The 18,322-nt window shown below is 33.6% G+C and overlaps 1 protein-coding gene across 1 annotated transcript; it reads right to left on the bottom strand.

Annotated features, from left to right (window-relative positions):
- Positions 1-1,832: 1,832 nt before the first annotated feature.
- On the bottom strand, positions 1,833-3,431 carry LOC122590134 (receptor-like protein EIX1). Its single transcript, XM_043762474.1, has one exon. The coding sequence runs from the start codon at positions 3,429-3,431 to the stop codon at positions 1,833-1,835; it is 1,599 nt and encodes a 532-aa protein (XP_043618409.1).
- Positions 3,432-18,322: the final 14,891 nt, after the last annotated feature.

Raw genomic sequence — 18,322 nt, 5'->3', positions numbered from 1 at the left:
AGAATAATAATTTACGTATGTATGTTTAATTAGACATGATCATAATAAATATAATATTAATTTTAATCGTTTAAATATAGTGTCACGCGTCACTTACAGAAAACTCCAAATATATTTTATTATATTTGTAGAGATGACATATTATGTGTTTGATTTTATTTATACATCTTGTTAATTGTACTTTTGATGCAATTGTCTTGTTCAATAAATCGTCATGTATTCGTAGAGATCTGTGCTTTCTTTGTATTATTTGATACCGATTATACTCATTTAATAGTTTCTTTTAAGATTTGTTGCCTAATCATGTATACATCGCTGGGAAGCTTTGACATTTTCAAAAATAAAAAAAAAAGGTAAAAAAAGGAAAGGACGAAAAGTGAACATAAAACATGTTGGCAACTTTAACGGAGAAAAACTAATAGTGTTGTAAATAACAGCTAACGGAGGTCCACCGTTACGTTAAGGGGTTGTAGGGTAGATTTAACGTTTCGGTCTTTAACGGTCAAAAAACGGCCATAACAATCAAATAACGGGCATTAACGGTCTTAATGGTCAAACAAAAAGTTTGACTTTCTTAAAAGAAAAGGAACGTGTTACGAGATTTTGTAGGTTTCATTATTTTTCATTTAGATTTATTCAACAAAAGTCAGTGACAAGCGACTGTCCATTCCATCTCCGGTCACTCCACATCTGGCAATTACACCTCCGGCAGAGGCTATACCTTAATATTTAATATCAATGGTAAAGAGAAGATAATATAAAAGAAAAGATCAAAAGAGAGACCGATAGAGAGTGTTATTGTTGTTGTTTATGTTGTTGTGTTTAAAGATGATAAAGAGGGTAGATCTCAGTTTTGTGTTTTGTTGGTATATGAAAAAGATACAACAACTTTTCTTTTGTGACAACCGTAAAATGGGATATATATATATATATATATAGGGGTTGGATAATGTATAACAAATATTAAAGTAAAACAAATAAGACAATATATTGACCATTAGATCATGGTTAAATTGATGCACGAAGATTCACGGAACAATTGATATACGATAATTTTCATGATGCACAGTGATTATCACTGAAGAAAAACTTATTGTTTTATTTGTTTTACTTTAATATTTGTTTTATTTTACCTAAAACCTATATATATATATATATATATATATAACAACCATTTTTAGTTTTTTCCATAAGTTTTACTATTAACAACTTTAGTCCTTATATTCTTTGAAAAATAAGCTTAAAAATCACTTTTGTAACTAAAGATAATCAAGTTTTTAATGAAACATAATAAATTTATATAAATAAAAATATGTATATGTATTATTATTATTATTACAGATTTTATGGTTTTTGACTTATTTAGTTAAGATATTACTAAATATATATTCTTTCAAACAATTAATTCCTTTATAATTTATAGTCTATGTTATACTCCATTATAACTCCACGAAATAAAATTTAATCTTAAAAGTGGTCGACCATGAAGTGACCGCCGAGCATATTTCCATCCTTGAAAACTAACACCATTATCGCAGGGACGAAAAGTGAAAAAAGTGTCAAGTTTATGGGGATTTTTTTTTTGCTATTTTTTCATTTAAGGACAAAAAGTGCAAAACATGCTAAGTTGAAAGATAATAAATGTAATTTTCTCTATTTAAAAATGTCAAAAAAAAAAAAAACGAAATACTTTTGATTATGTTTGGTTAGGGATATCCATATATAAACCCATTATAAAAAGCAACTTAATAAAAATCAAAGTTAAAGCTCTAACCCAAACACCCATAAGTTAAGTCTTCATCAAAATTACCAAAAGAGTTATTATGCCATAATTATATACCTGAATATGGATTCGATGATCTGTTTCTTATTCGTGGCAGATTTCCACTGATCTGATTGTTGGACAAATCCATGTGCACAATATGTAAGGAGATGTGCTCAAACCACCCTGGTATGCTATCTCTAATACTAGAATTTGAAAGAAGTAAAACTTTAAGATATGTTGATTTCTGAATCAAACACGGGAATTGGGGTCCGATGTTGCAAGAGCTTGCAAAAAAATACTTCAAATGGAAGGGAGGAATCCAATGAGGGCTTACATTCAACGTTAATGGATTATCAGACAAGGACAATCCAGTTAGATTGTTGAGTTTGTTAAAGTGAAATTCAGAGATAGCCCCACTCAATTGATTACTTGAAAGATCAAGGTACTGGAGGTTTACAAGTTGACCAAGACTAGCGGGAATGCTCCCACTAAATTGATTATTTGAAAGTTCGAGCACTTGTAACCTTGTGAGTTGTCCAATTCTTTCAGGTATGCTCCCACTAAATTGATTACTTGAAAGATCAAGGTATTGGAGGTTTGAAAGCTGACAAAGACTAGCGGGAATGCTCCCACTCAATTGATTCGTTGAAAGTTCGAGAGTTTGTAGCCTTGTGAGTAGTCTAATGCTTTCAGGTATGCTCTCACTCAATTGGTTATAATAAAGATTAAGGGTTTCAAGCATTGATAATTGTCCAATGCTTTTAGGTATGCTCCCACTCAATTGATTTGCATAAAGAGAGAGCACTCTTAGAGATGATAGGCCACCAAGTGAGGGAGGTATTGGACCTGACAATAGATTATATGAAAGGTAGATGAAAGAAAGAGAGCTCAAGTTTCCAATAGAATCAGGTATTCCGCCATGGAAGTTGTTTTTTTTAAGTCTTAGATACACGAGGCTAGTAAGGTTTGATAACCAAACAGGAATGGTGGAATTTATGTTATTTCCATAGAGATCAAGTGAATTTAGAGAAGTGAAATTGAAGAATTTTATGGAGGAGATATTGATATCACACCTGGTCAAGTTCAGTGTAAGCAATGAAGGTAACATGTTAACCGGATGGAACCAATCAATATGTTTACCGATTCTTATCCCTGAGAGATCCAAGTGCTTTAACGACGACAACAAAGACACCCACCGCAGATCATCCCTGATCATCAACGAAACGTCATACCTATCTCCGATGTTAAGATTAAGATATTGTAACCTTGAGAGATTTCCTAGATGAGGAGGGACAACACCACTAAAACCTGAGTAAGAAAGGTCAAGGTATTCCAAATACTTCAATGACCCAAAGAATTCAGGAATATTTTGACCTGAGAAATTGTTCATGCTCAAGTCTAAGTAACGTAAATGCTCCAAGTTGAGTAAGGAAGGACTTACCTTACCTTCGAGAAATTTGCTTGTGTCATCCCAGATAGACGATGGAGATCGAAGATCAAGTTTGTCAATATGACCATGCCTCCTGTCACACCCAACTCCCTGCCACTCACAACATTCTACTCCGGTCCATGTTGACAGACGATTTGATTCGTCGGTGAGGCCTTTTCTGAATTCAAGCAGTGATTTCCGCTCCCTTTGGTTACATGTAACATTTGAGGAAGCCATGATCGTGGTGTTGCTGCTGCTTTTGCTAGATGTTTGAAAGAACAGGTATAATAATGTAAAAATGACAAGAAAAGTGGATTCCATTTTGGACTAGATAAGATAGGGTGTATGTTGTATAATGTAGAAGTAGGGGAAAATGGGGCACATATATAACATAGCATGCCTTAAAATCTTTTATGAGCATATATTTAGGCCATTATTGACTTGAGTTCACAAGACATCTATTAGTAGACTTGTAGCCAAGGATCGCACAAAGTCTTTCAAGTAACAGTATCGACATATTGAAAAAGCTTGTTTGGGTCCATAACATATTAACGTGTTACTCCTATTATTGTGGGCCAATGATGCTTGTTGGCTGCAGCATTTTGCAAAACTTGTTTGTGTCCATGAATCACACAATTGTTGTGATCAAGATTTTAACAGAAGGCTTGGAATCTTGAATAATTCAAAGTTTTTCAAGAGCTGGTGGCCACATACATATCAACTTGTTTGGGTCATGTACAAATATATTGATACAGGTCTGCACTTTCAGTTTTTGGCCCACCGGGTCGGGCCAGCTTGTGTTTTGACCTTTGCTCACCCCTTAGTTATTTATCGGTTATTGTGGTTTCCTTTAGTAGTAAAGCTTTTCAAGTTGAAAGGTTATCAGTATATAATATACCTTTTTAAATGTATGCATCCTTCTTCAACCTCATTTGATGGTGTGACCACACAAACTCCTATACATGGCTAAAGGTATGTTTTGTGATTAAAAACTTTTAAATCTGTTTTTAAAACTAATAAAGTATAAGTTTATATCAACTGAAAAATAAGTGTTGCCCCAAGGGCAAAAATGAACCAATAGCGTTCAAGGTCTTTTCGAGCAGCCAAAGATGTAGTGGATGCGGTATGCATTTCAGATTATATCAGGTTAGTGATTGTTCTCGAATGTTGTACGTGTATATATATGTTATTATATAATTGAAGTTACAGAAGATGACATATCGTAGTAATTGTGTTTGAGCTCGATTGCATCACTTTGAAAGGTTTAAGTTCAATAGTAGTTGAGTAGTTTAAGAATGGTTCTTTAATCATATCATTAAAGCTGTTACAATTGATTATATTTTCTTTATTGATTGCATATCATTAAATTTGTCACTTCTCAGATCTTTATTTTCTTTTTGTCCTTTCTTTACTGGTTCGTAGGGTCAAAATTGGTATAGTGCTGGAAGAGGAGCCTATTTAAGTTTAAAACGTTCTGAACGGGCTCAAATCACTGTTACCAAGATTGCATGCAGGTACATATTCTTTATTGGTTACCATAGTCCATTATCAAGCTCTATTAATCTTTGGACAAACAATTGTTTGGGGAATATGGGGCACATATATAACACAGCATGCCTTAAAATCTTTTATGAAGGTATACTTAGGTCGATATCGACTGAATTCCACAAGACATTTAATAGTAGACTTGATGTCAAGGATCACACAAGACATTTTAATAGTGGACTTAGAATCTTGAATCATTCAAATTCTTCCAAGAGCCGGTTCCTATGTACATATCAACTTTTTTGGGTCATATATACATGTTGTCATGATCAAGATTTTAATGGTAGCCTTGAAATCATGAATCAATAAAAGTCTTTTAAGATTTTAACAGTAGACTTAGAATCTTGAATCATTCAAAGTCTTCCAAGATCCGGTGCCCATACATATCAACTAGTTTGGGTCAATATACATGTTGTCATGATCAAGAATTTAATGGTAGCCTTGAAATCATGAATCATTGAAAGTCTTTTCAGAGCCAATGGCCATATACATATTACCCTATATGGGTCATAAATTCATAATTACATGGTAGCGTTAGGAAACGGTTGTTGGTTGCAGTGCCTTAGAACTTAACGTGGTTTTCTGCCAGTTCTATCTTTTCTTTCAGAATGTCCTTGTGTCTGTTCTTAGATTTTATAGTGAGCACGGCAGATTTGATTGAGTTGCAGGTCTAACGTCTGCTTTTACTTAATGATTGTTTTTCACGAGAGTTACATTTTGATCAACTCTAAAGTTTTGCTAATGATTACTTCAATGGACATATTATGTAGCATGTAATAATGTCATCAGGTTTATTTATCTAGGTGCTGACATTTTCGTATTTGGATTAGTATTATCTGTCACAATGAAACATTTACATAGGACAAGGATCATATCATTAAAACTCTAGGGGCCAGCAGCCTGATAATTAAGCTTGAGTACATGCTACATAATAATATGATAATACATATACTGTAATAGGCCATATATTTTGAGCCGTGTATCATGTCCGTGGGATGTTATAAAGAAGTGTCCGATTGGTTAGTCTCTTGGGATTTTGAGTCTGTCCGTTAAGGAAACTACTATTCACCTCCACATTACAAGAACCCAAGCTAGCATATACAAAGAATACTGTTAGAATATATGAACATAAACATATAACAATTCACGAGTACGTAGCGGAAAAGAAACGTATATGTAATACTATTAATTAACAAAGTAATGAATAGAATATGTGTATCTTTGCGCAAAGCTTCCAATAATAATAATAATAATAATAATAATAATAATAATAATAATAATAATAATAATAATTATTATTATTATTATTATTATTATTATTATTATTATTATTATTATTATTATAGGGTCTAAACTAAAACCCTCAACGATCGCACGCACACTTGACACCTCTATGATGTATGCTAGTATCCGATCATGAACTCACAACCCCTCGTGTACGAAGGCCTTGTATTGTCGAACCAAATAACTCCACAAATAAAGCAAAATCTATTGGTTATTGCGTAAAATATATGTTCCATGAATGAACTAATTTTTATATGAGTTTTACGGGAAAAAAAACAATTTGTTAGTATGGTTTTCTTTTTGTCGACCGGAACAAAGAAGAAAAGAGAGAAGGATTAAGTTTAGGGTTTTTACAATTCTAATTTGTATGAATGAATGAAAAAAACTCTTAACTTTTAATCTCTCTTTAAAGGGATTAATTAGAAGGATTTTCTAACTTGGTGGACAATTTAGAGTGGGATTAAGAAACTCTCCAGAAATTTCGACCCACCCCCTCCTTGTACAATTAGGAAACTTCTAATTTACAATTTAATCCTTCTCTTTTATAAATTAAACACTATTAAACCTTTAACATAGTTTAATTAATTATTTAAGTAATCGTTTAATTAATATATTACTTTAATATACTAATTAAATATATAGAGTTAACGTGTCATTTTTGTGTAACCCCGTAGGCTTAAATGATTTTCGGACATGCGTTTATTATAACGTGATCATATTCCAACAGCTCCAACTTGAGCATGTTATTATAAAAGCAATAACATTGGTTAGCGTCTAGCAACACGCCAATGCTCCCGGAAATATTTAAGTATAGTTTCTTAAAATATCATTTGAAATGATTTAGTCTTTATTATCCCTTTGTTTCAGGTACCCTTGTTAATTATGGATATGGATCAATGTCATTCCATAATATAATGATCATGTTTCTCATTTCTACGACTAATTAAGATTACCAAATTAATCGAGACAACCTCTGGAGTTCATTTGAGTATGGTCATACAAACATCTTAACTAATTAGTGAAAGCGCCAAATTGTATCATTCTTCAGTTGCAAATTGAAGGAACAAATCATGTTTTGACTATAAGTGTCAAGTCATGCTACTTCTCAACATTTCTGAAATAGCCCTTATTACTACCTTATTCAGGATAGCATAGAACTAAATCAAGAGAATGTGATCCATACACACTTAACCTACTTGCATCTCAAGTCTAAGGATAACTAAAGTAACCATTTCACGAATTTCACTTAATGATGCCGATCGATAAAATGATAATTCGTTAAGTTGGTTAAGTCCGATATGCATCTCTATGGATATCATGTGAGTTTGGCAGAACCATCTTCATATATTCACCAGAATATTACCAATCTCTCATATATGTCTTAGTTTAACTATATTCCCATATAGTTAATCGACAATGGACATTTAGAATATATATAAATATTCATAGATTTAAACATACAAATATATGACACAATCATTATGAAATGAAAGCACTCATTTATTGAAATAAAAATTGTTTAACATCCCTTATCCAAATATTAATCACAGATTTACATGAGATAACTAGCTAATATAAGACCTCTGTCCTCGGCATGTTTATTTGAGCTTTCTTTTACCAATGTCTTTGTAAAAGGATTAGCTAAGTTATAATCTGTGTGAACTTTGAGTATCTTAATTTCTCCTAGTTCGATTTGTTCACTTGCAAGGTGATATCGTCTAGAATAATGTCTGGCACATTTATGAACTCCAAGTTCATTGGCAATGATAATAGCTTCCGTATTATCTGTGTTATTTGAGGGCATCACGTTAAGACCCAAAAAATAAACTTCCTAATCCAGACAACTTTCATGGCGGCTCCTTGAGGCGACAATATACTCAGACTCTGTCACATACATAGCAACTGTGCTTTGTTTTTAGCTCATAGCATTCCACTGTGTCTTCATTTAGAAAACTTATCCCGATTGATATTTTGAATCATCTTTATCGGTCTGAAATCCAGTATCACAGTATCTATTCACTTTGAATTTTGGATTGGGATTTCAACCATACACCAAGAATAATTCTTTAATAGCACACATGGACTTAAGAATTCTTCTTCACAACAATCCAGTTATCCTTACTTGGATTATGTTAATATCGGCTAACGATGTTTTACGCGAACGTAATGTCATGTCTTAGTGCATCTTACCGCATACATGATAGATCCTACAGCCGAAGCATAAGGAACTCTTTGCATACGTTCCACCTCCCAAGGTGTATAAGCACCGTTCTTGCTAGATAAGTTAAGTCTATCTTGCATGGGAACGAAACCACGCTTAGAATTTTTCATGCTTTAAGATCTTATCTATATAAGCACTTTGACTTAATCTAAATAATCGTTTACTTTTATCTCTATAGATTTTGTTTCCAAGAATGAATGCTACTTTACCCAAGTAACATTACTCCCACTAGCTTTGCGATATACACATGGCTCATCAGGATTTTGAGCAAAACCAAATTTCTTGATTTTCTCATCAAACCTTTTATTCCAACACCTTGATGCTTGCTTTAATCCATAAACGGACCTTGAAGCTTGCATACTTTGTTGGGATATTTTAGATCGACAAAACCTCATGCTTGAATCATATAGACTTCCTCGTCTAGATTACCATTCAAGAAAGCGGTTTTGACATCCATTTGCCATACCTCAAAGTCATAGTACGCTGATATGGCTAAGATGATCCTAATAGCTCTTATGTTCGCAACGGGAGAAAAGGTCTCCTCATAATCAACTCCATAAAGTTGAGTATAGCCTTTTGTCACAAGACGAGATTTATAGGTATGTACATTTCCATCCATGTCGGTTTTCTTCTTGAAGATCCATTTACACCCAATAGTTCTACCATTTGGTGGAAGATCAACCAAGCTCCAAACTTAATTATCTTTCATGGATTTCATTTCCACATTCGCAGCTTCAAGCCATTTGCCAGACTTCGGATCTGACAATGTAGATTTGAAATCAGGAGGTCCATTAAGTCTCCTAATACGTGTTCTTCAGACTCAATCATAAGATTTAATCTTTTACGAGCACGTATTGTCCTTAAGGACTTACGAATTGGAATCGCATTTTCACTATCTTCAACTTGAGATTCATGAGATTCATCTCTTTGAATATTTTCCCCCTATGTTAATGATTGCTAATCTTTTCAGAAGTTAACACATCTTGCTCTTGAGCCTCATCAAGGTCAACAATCCTCTCACTGTTTTCTTGAAATATGAGTTTCCTTTTAAGGAGCTCAACAAATCAAAAATACTTTGACAGTGTTTCTGGTAGGAAAGTAGAAGTAGTAACTCATCGTTTCCCTTGGGTATCCTACAAAGATGCACTTAACGGATCTAGGTTCAAGTTTGTTAGGCTCATCTCTCTTCATAAGAGCCTCACATCCCCAGGCCTTTAAGTAAGACAAATTGGGAATACTCCCATGCCACAATTCATGCGGTGTCTTGTCAACCTTCTTGGTTGGAACCATTTTGAGAATGCATACAACAATTTAGAGCATAATCCCTAATTAGGAGAGTGTTGAGGTTCATCATTTAATCTAACCATGTTTAACCGGGTTCGATTTCTCCTCTCAAATAAACCATTATATAGGAGTAAGCTTTGAATAAATCCACAAGCTTTTATATAATCCTTAACTATTTTCTTAAGTATCTTCCATCTTGATCCGAAGAATCTTGATGAGTTTACCGAGTTGATTTTCTACTTCACCTTTAAACTCTTTGAATGTTTTAAAAACTTCATGTTTTATGTTTCAACAAGTAAACATAACCATAATGACTGAAATCATTCATAAAAATGGACAAGTAACTAGCACTTTTCCTTGACATATGTCTAAAAGGGCTACATACATCCGAATGTATTAGTCCAAGTAGTTCCTTAGCTCTCTCCGGTTTTATACGGAAAAAAGTATTCTTGTTATCTTGCCGAAAACACAAGACTTGCATTTGACAAATGATTCATTAGTTGTAAGATCCTTTCACTTTGAAGTCTTTCAATGCTTTTCTTGCTAACGACAATACCAAAGACACACATTTATCAAATGATTCATCATTCGATTGTAAGATCTCTTCACGTTAAAAGCTTTTAATGCATTTCATGTTAACAATAATGCCAAAAACATGCATTTATCAAATGATTCATCATTTGATTGTAAGATCTCTTCATTTTGAAGTCTTTAAATGCGATTCTTGACAAAATTAAACAAGATAACAATGTCAAAGATAGATAGAGTCCAAGTTAAACTTGACTCCTTTGCTATTGAATTATCATTTGAATCACATCAACACTTATAATTCAGTTAAGAAGCTATTTAAAGAAACTGGTTAAACCAGCTTGCTATTTCTTCTTGTTCAACTCAGCTAGATACTTAGGACAATTCCTCTTCCAGTGCCTCACTTTAGCATAGTGATGACAAGTCTGGTCTTTTGCCGTATGCTCCTTTTGCCGAAGGGTCTTTAAAGGTTTTGAGACTAAAACACCTTGTTTTCCCTTACCAAAGTTCTTGCCCTTAGCTTACGGTTGTTTGCTTTCTAAACCATTCCCCCCTTTGATCATAAGAACTTGGGGTGTCTCGGATTTCTCATACTCAATCAACATGGTATGAAGTTCAACTATGTTGTGCAAATTGTAATTGTGCATAAACTTCTCAAAATCCCTTATGCCAATAACAATAAGCAGAAGATACGCATAGTAAAACCTTTCCAAATGCTCAAAGTAACTCTTTATCGTGAGTATATGAGCACTCACCGATTTCCCATACTCGTATTCAAATTATGGAGTGACTCAATTAACTCAAGTAATTCAACTCCAACTTGTTTTCCGTACATAAACTTGAGTTCTCTAATCACATCATATGGATTGTGCAATCCGAATTTCTTTTTGTAGCTCGGGAGCCATGCTTCTAGCATCAAATAAGCAACCTCAATATGTCTATTCTACTGAGTATTTTATGTTTCCAACTGCTAAGTAGTGGTACTCGCATTAGGAATAGTGGCATCTGAGTTTCAATGACATCAGTTTTCTTTTCAACTCTTAGAACAATTCTCTATTAACAAAACAGTCATTGAAGTTTGGTTTCAGAAAGTTTTCCCTTTCTAGCATCAACCTGAAAGTCGATTGGTGTATGTTTTGTGAAGGATTTGTTGCCATTTACAAAACATATTCAAGTTCAATTATAGGTATTTTCGATAATTAATTCTTAAGAAATGTAATTTACCCATGTTAAATATTTTTAACAATTAATTTCATTAAGGCTAGGATCCAATTTGACATACCATCATTTCATCAGTTGATCTGCTAGAAATGATTATATTCAAAATGGTAAGTAACGATTAGTAATTGCATATCTAATGCAACTCCAAGAGTTATGGAACTTACAACAACACTTAGAGATGTTTAAGTGTTTTGTAAACATGTTTTGTTCCATCTTATGCCACGGGTCAAGGTCTAACCGTCTTAACTCGTTTTAAGTCGCCCAATTAAGAACGTGTAAATAGTCCGCCGCTGGTCTCACAACGGGCCGGTAATCTACCCTCAAGAGATACCATCCGCCTACGGTCTCACGTAGGGTCAAATAGTACCTGGGAGGTGCTCTAAGCGAGGTGGGTTGCAATGACTTAACTTTGAATGGGTAATGCATTTGACGTGAATCAAAGTTTATGTACGAAGACTCATGCAAATCTTCATAACATAATGTTTAATAAAATCATTTGTATAGTCTTAACAACACAAGAGAGCTCAGTAGGTCCATTTGAATGCACAAAGAAGCGCAAGGGCAAAGGTTTGCGATGGACACAATTAAAAACCCGCCCTTTTAGAAGGCTAGCGCACTTCGGCTTATACCTCTCTTAGAGTTTGTTCAAATGGGTGAGCCGGTGTATCTCAAGGTTGTAAGACTCCAACTTTAAGAAAAAAATCTCTATTTCGATAATGTTTAGTCAGGTTTATATTTTCTCAAAACTATTTTGCATCACCATTTATATCTCAATAAATACGCAAATCAATAAACTTACTAATTTATTAACTATTAATCATGCATCGAGTTATGGTAGGTCACCAAAACATGTCACTATGGTTGTAATTTATGTCTAAGTCGGATCCCCCTTCAAAGAAGAGGACCACATACATCAACTTGTCTTGATTGCGTAAGCCTTAAACATATATAAAACAATCAATTATCACATAAGCACATAGATGTTGACTGGAAATTTTCAGTAGGTTCACGACTTGTTTAGACCTATTTCTAGTCCGATTCAGCTTTCGACCAGAACTAAAAAGTTTTAGCCCTGTGTGTTGAGCATCTACAGTTCAAAGCACAGCTTCTAACACATTACGAATTAAAAGATATATATTTTTTTAGTGAACTGTCGCAAAGTAGAAAAATCACACGAAAAATTCACATAGTCACACAATTATCTCATAATTAACCCTTATTATTAGATCATCATGCTATGCCTTTTATATCTCTATATCTCAGTAGTAATCACAAGGAATTTTGCATGAATCCCTTATGATTTTTACAATTATTTAACAACCTTAAATAATTAAAGTACACAAGCATACAATTTATATCAAATAAACATATTAATTCAAAATATCAAAACTTGCTTAGAGGGTTTCAATTAACCATTAAATTAGGTTAAACTTAATTAAACAAAACCCTAATTTTATTTTATTAATAGCCAAAAATTTAATAATTGTAATTAAAAATAAATAAAGAAAACTAATTTTAATATTTAATAATTAATTAAAATTTAAACCAACCCTAAACCCCCTTCAAGTTTTGATCTTTGTAACTAATAGATCACATATAAGGCTCGTGATACCACTGTTAGAATATATGAGCATAAACATATAACAATTCACGAGTACGCAGCAGAAAAGAAACGTACATATAATACTATTAATTAACAAAGTAATGAATAGAATATGTGTACCTTTGCGCAATGCTTACAATAATATTATTATTAATTATTATTATTATTATTATTATTATTATTATTATTATTATTATTATTATTATAGGATCTAAACTAAAACTCCTCTACGATCACACACTTGACACCTCTATGATGTATGCTAGTACCCGATCACGAACTCATAAACCCTTGTGCACGAAGGCCTTGTATTGTCAAACCAAATAACTCCACAAATAAAGCATATTTATTGGTTATTGTGTAAAATATATGTTCCATGAATGAACTAATATTTATATGAGTTTTACGGAAAAAACAGAACCAATTTGTTAGTATGGTTTTCTTTTGGTCGATCGAAACAAAGAAGAAAAGAGAGAAGGATTAAGTTTAGGGTTTTTACAATTCTAATTGTTATGAATGAATGAAAAAACCCTTAACTTTTAATCTCTATTTAAAGGGATTAATTAGAATGGTTTTCTAACTTGGTGGACAAGTTAGAGTGGGATTAGGAAACTCTCTAGGAATTTCGACCCACCCCTCCTTGTACAATTAGAAAACTTCTAATTTACAATTTAATCCTTCTCTTTTATTAATTAAACACTATTAAACCTTTAACATAGTTTAATTAATTATTTAAATGATCGTTTAATTAATATATTACTTTAATATATTAATTAAATATATAGAGTTAACGTGTCATTTTTGTGTAACCCCATAGTCTTAAATGATTTTCCGACATGCGTTTATTATAACGTGATCATATTCCAACAAAGATAAGATGATATTGAGTACGTACAAGGTTCGATTTGGATCGATTGAAACTACCCTTAGCGAATATGTTGGAATATGATCACGTTATAATAAACGCATTTCCGGTATTTATTTAAGCCTACGGGGTTACACAAAATGACACGTTAACGTTATATATTTAATTAGTATATTATAATAATATATTAATTAAACGATCACTTGAATTATTAATTAAACTATGTTAAAGGTTTAATAGTGTTTAATTAATTAAAGAGGAAGAATTAAATTGTAAATTAGAAGTTTCCAAAATGTATATGGAAAGGGGGGGCCGAAATTCCTTAGGGAGTCTCCTAATCTCACTCTAACTTGTTCACCAAGTTAGAAAACCCTTCTAATTAATCCCCTTAAATAGAGATCAAGGGTTAAGGGTTTTTCATTCATTCAAGACAATTAGTTTTGAAAACCCTAAACAAATCTCTCCTTCTCTCTTCTCTCTCTTGTTCGGCAGTGAGCAAAAACCTAAAGGTTTTTCGGTTTTGGGGTTTGACATCAAGGGGAAAAACACAACGGGTTTGTGAGTTCGTGATCGGGTACTAGCGTACGATATAGGGGTGTCAAGTGTTCGATCGTAGAGGGGTTTTAGTTTAGACCCTACAATAATAATTATTATTATTATCAACATTATTGGAAGATTTGCACAAAGGTACACATATTCTATTCATTACATTGTTAATTAATATGATTGCATAAATGTTTCTTTTCCGTTGCATACTCGTGATTGTTATGTGTTTATGTTCATATATTCTAATAGTGGTATCACGAGCCACCTGTGTGATCTATTAGTTACAAAGATCAAAACTTGAAGGGGGTTTAGCATTGATTCGATTTTATGAATAATTAAATATTAAAAAAATTGTGTTTTAATTGTTTTATTATAAAAGTCAATTTTTAATTAAATAAACTAGGGTTTTGTTTAATTAAGTTCAACCTAATTTAATGGTTAATTCAAACCCTCTAAGCAATTTTTGATATTATGAATTGGCATGTTTATTTGATATAAATTGTATGCTGGTGTACTTGATTTATTTAAGGTTGTTAAATAATAGTAAAAATCATAAGGGATTCATGCAAAATTCCTTGTGATTACTACTAAGATATAGAGATATAAAAGGCATAGCATGATAATCCAATAATTAGGGTTAATTATGAGATAATTATGTGACTATGTGAATTTTTCGTGTGATTTTTCTGCTTTGCGACAGTTCACTAAAAAGTTCATATCTTTTAATCCGTAATTAGTTAGAGGCTGTGCTTTGAACTGTAGATGTTCAACACATAGGGATAAAACTTTGTATTTCTAGTCGAAAGTTGAATCGGACCAGAAACAGGTCTAAACAGGTCGTGAAGCTACTGGAAAATTCCAGTCAGCAACTATGTGCTTATGTGATAATTGATTGTTTTATATATGTTTAAGGATTACGCAATCAAGGCAACTTGATGTATGTGGTCCTCTTCTTTGAAGGGGGAGTCGGATTAGACATAATTGAAACCATAGTGACATTTTTAGGTGGCCTACCATAACTCGTTGCATGCTTAATAGTTAATAGATTATTATTTTACGTATTTATTGAGATATAAATGGTGATGCAAAATAGTTTTGAGAAAATATAAACTTGACTAAGCAATATAGAAATAAGAGATTTTTTAATAAAATTGGAGTCTTACAACCTTGAGATACATCGGCTCACCCATTTGAACAAACTCTAAGAAAGGTATAAGCCGGAGTGCGCTAGCCTTCTAAAAGGGCGGGTTTTTAATTGCGTCCATCGCAAACCTTTGCCCTTGCGCTTCTTTGTGCTTTCAAATGGAGCTACCGAGCTCCCTTGTGTTGTTAAGACTATACAAATGATTTTATTAAACATTATGTTATGAAGATTTGCATGAGTCTTCGTACATAAACTTTGATTCACATCAAATGCATTACCCATTCAAAGTTAAGTCATTGTCACTCACTTCGCTTAGAGCACCTCCCAGGTACTATTTGACCCTACGTTAGACCGTAGGCGGATGGTATCTCTTGAGGGTAGATTACTGGCCCGCTGTGAGACCAGCGGCGGACTATTTACACGTTCTTAATTGGGCGAGTTAAGACGGTGAGACCTTGACCCGTGGCATAAGATGGAACAAAACATGTTTACAAAACAATTAAACATCTCTAAGTGTTATTGTAAGTTCCATAACTCTAGGAGTTGCATTAGATATGCAATTACTAATCGTTACTTACCATTTTGAATATAATCATTTCTAGCAGATCAACTGATGAAATGATGGTATGTCAAATTGGATCCTAACCTTAATAAAATTAATTGTTATAAGTATTTAACATGGGTAAATTACATTTCTTAAGGATTATTATCGAAAATACCGATAATTGAACTTTTGTCTGTTTTGTAGATGGCAACAACAAATCCTACTCAAAACACACACCAATCGGCTTTTCAGGTCGATGCTAAAAAGAGAAAAACTTTCTATACCAAACTTCAATGATTGGTTTCGTTAGCTGAGAATAGTTCTAAGAGCTGAAAGAAAATATGCAATCCTTGAAGAGGAGAGACCCGTTGTTCTGAGAGCTAATGCTACTAATGAGCAGTTGGCTCATTATGCTGCTCAGTACGACAGACATAATGAGGTTGCTTGTTTGATGCTTGGAAGCATGAATGCTGAGCTTCAAAAGCAATTTAAGAACTATTTCCCATGTGATATGATCAAAGAACTCAAGTCTTTGTACGAGAAACAAGACGGAGTGGAGTTATTCGATCGAATTGATGTACTCCATGACTTAAGGCACGAGCAAGGAACACTGGTTGGACCTCAAGTCCTGAAAATGAAAACGTACTTTGAGCAATTGGAAAGGTTGAATTATGCTTACCCTCCTGCTGTTCTGATTGGCATAATTCTCAAATCTTTATCTAAGGATTTTGAGGAGTTTGTGCGCAATTATAATATGCATAGCATGAATAAAACCATTGCTGAACTTCATGCTATGGTTAATGAGTATGAAAAGAAGCTTCCAAAGAAATCTCCTACACCCCAAGTTCTCATGATCAAAGGGGGAAGAGTCCAGAAAGGAAAGCAACCAAAAGCTAAGGGCAAGAAAGATGGCGAGGGAAAGCAAAGTACTTCAGTCCCAAAACCAAAGAAAATGCCTCCAACGAAAAAGGAAAAACAGGCTAAGGACCAAACTTGTTTTCACTGTAATGAAGTGGGACATTGGAAGAGGAATTGTCCTTAATACCTAGCCGAGTTGAATGCAAAGAAGAAGCAAGTTGGTTCAACCAGTACTTCAGGCATCTTCACAATTGAATAATATTCCTTTTCTAAGCGTAAGTCATGGGTTTATGACACTGGGTGTGGTACTCATATCTGTAATTGTTTACAGGGGCTTAGAAGGAGAAAGAAGCTGAAACCAGGATCTTTACAACTATTCGTGGGTAATGGTCTACCGGCGGTTATAGAAGAAATAGGCGACTATCATTTAGTTTTACATTCTAGTTTAGTTATTGTTTTAGACAATTGTCACTATGCGCCGTCTATTACTAGAGGTGTAATTTCAGTTTCTTTGTTAAAAGACAACAGATTCATTAATGTTTTTAATGATATTGGTATTTCAGTTTCTCGAAATAATGTTCATTATTTTGATGCTATTGCTTGTGATGGTATTTATGAAATTGATATGCGTGGTTGTGATTCAAATAATTCAATGTATAATGTTAGCAAACGAGTCAAGACAAATTTGGAATCGACTTATCTTTGGCATTATCGACTTGCTCATGTTGGCAAGAAACGCATTGAGAGACTTCAACGTGAAGGGATATTAGAATCAAGTGATGAATCATTTGATAAATGCATATCGTGTGTTTCCGGCAAGATGACAAATAAACCTTTTCCAAATAAACCGGAGAGGGCTAAGGAACTACTTGGACTAATACATTCGGATGTATGTGGCCCATTTAGACATGTGTCAAGGAGAGGTGCTAGCTATTTTGTCACGTGTACAAATCATTTTAGTCGTTATGGTTATGTTTACTTGCTGAAACATAAACATGAAGTCTTTGAAACATTCAAGGTGTTTAAAAGTGAAGTAGAAAATCAACTCGGTAGAACCATCAAGATTCTTCATTCGAATCGAGGTGGTGAGTACTTAAGCCAAGAGTTTAAAGATTATCTAAAAGCTTGTGTAATCATTCAACAGCTTACTCCTCCATATACTCCACAACATAATGGTGTATCGGAGAGGAGGAATCGAACATTGCTTGAAATGGTTCGATCCATGATGAATCTTACAACTCTTCCATTTTCGTTTTGGGATTATGCCCTGGAGACTATTGTACGCATTCTCAATATGGTTCCAACCAAGAAGGTTGACAAGACACCGCATGAATTATGGCATGGGAGTGTTCCCAATTTGTCTTACTTACGGGTTTGGGGATGTGAGGCTCTTGTGAAAAGAGATACGCCTATCAAACTAGAACCAAGATCCGTTAAGTGCATCTTTGTAGGATACCCAAAGGAAACAATGGGTTACTGTTAAGT

The sequence above is a fragment of the Erigeron canadensis genome, chromosome 1, assembly GCF_010389155.1.
Source record: "Erigeron canadensis isolate Cc75 chromosome 1, C_canadensis_v1, whole genome shotgun sequence".
In the NCBI taxonomy this organism is placed as follows: Eukaryota; Viridiplantae; Streptophyta; class Magnoliopsida; order Asterales; family Asteraceae; genus Erigeron; species Erigeron canadensis.
This window is presented reverse-complemented; position numbering and strand designations above follow the sequence as displayed.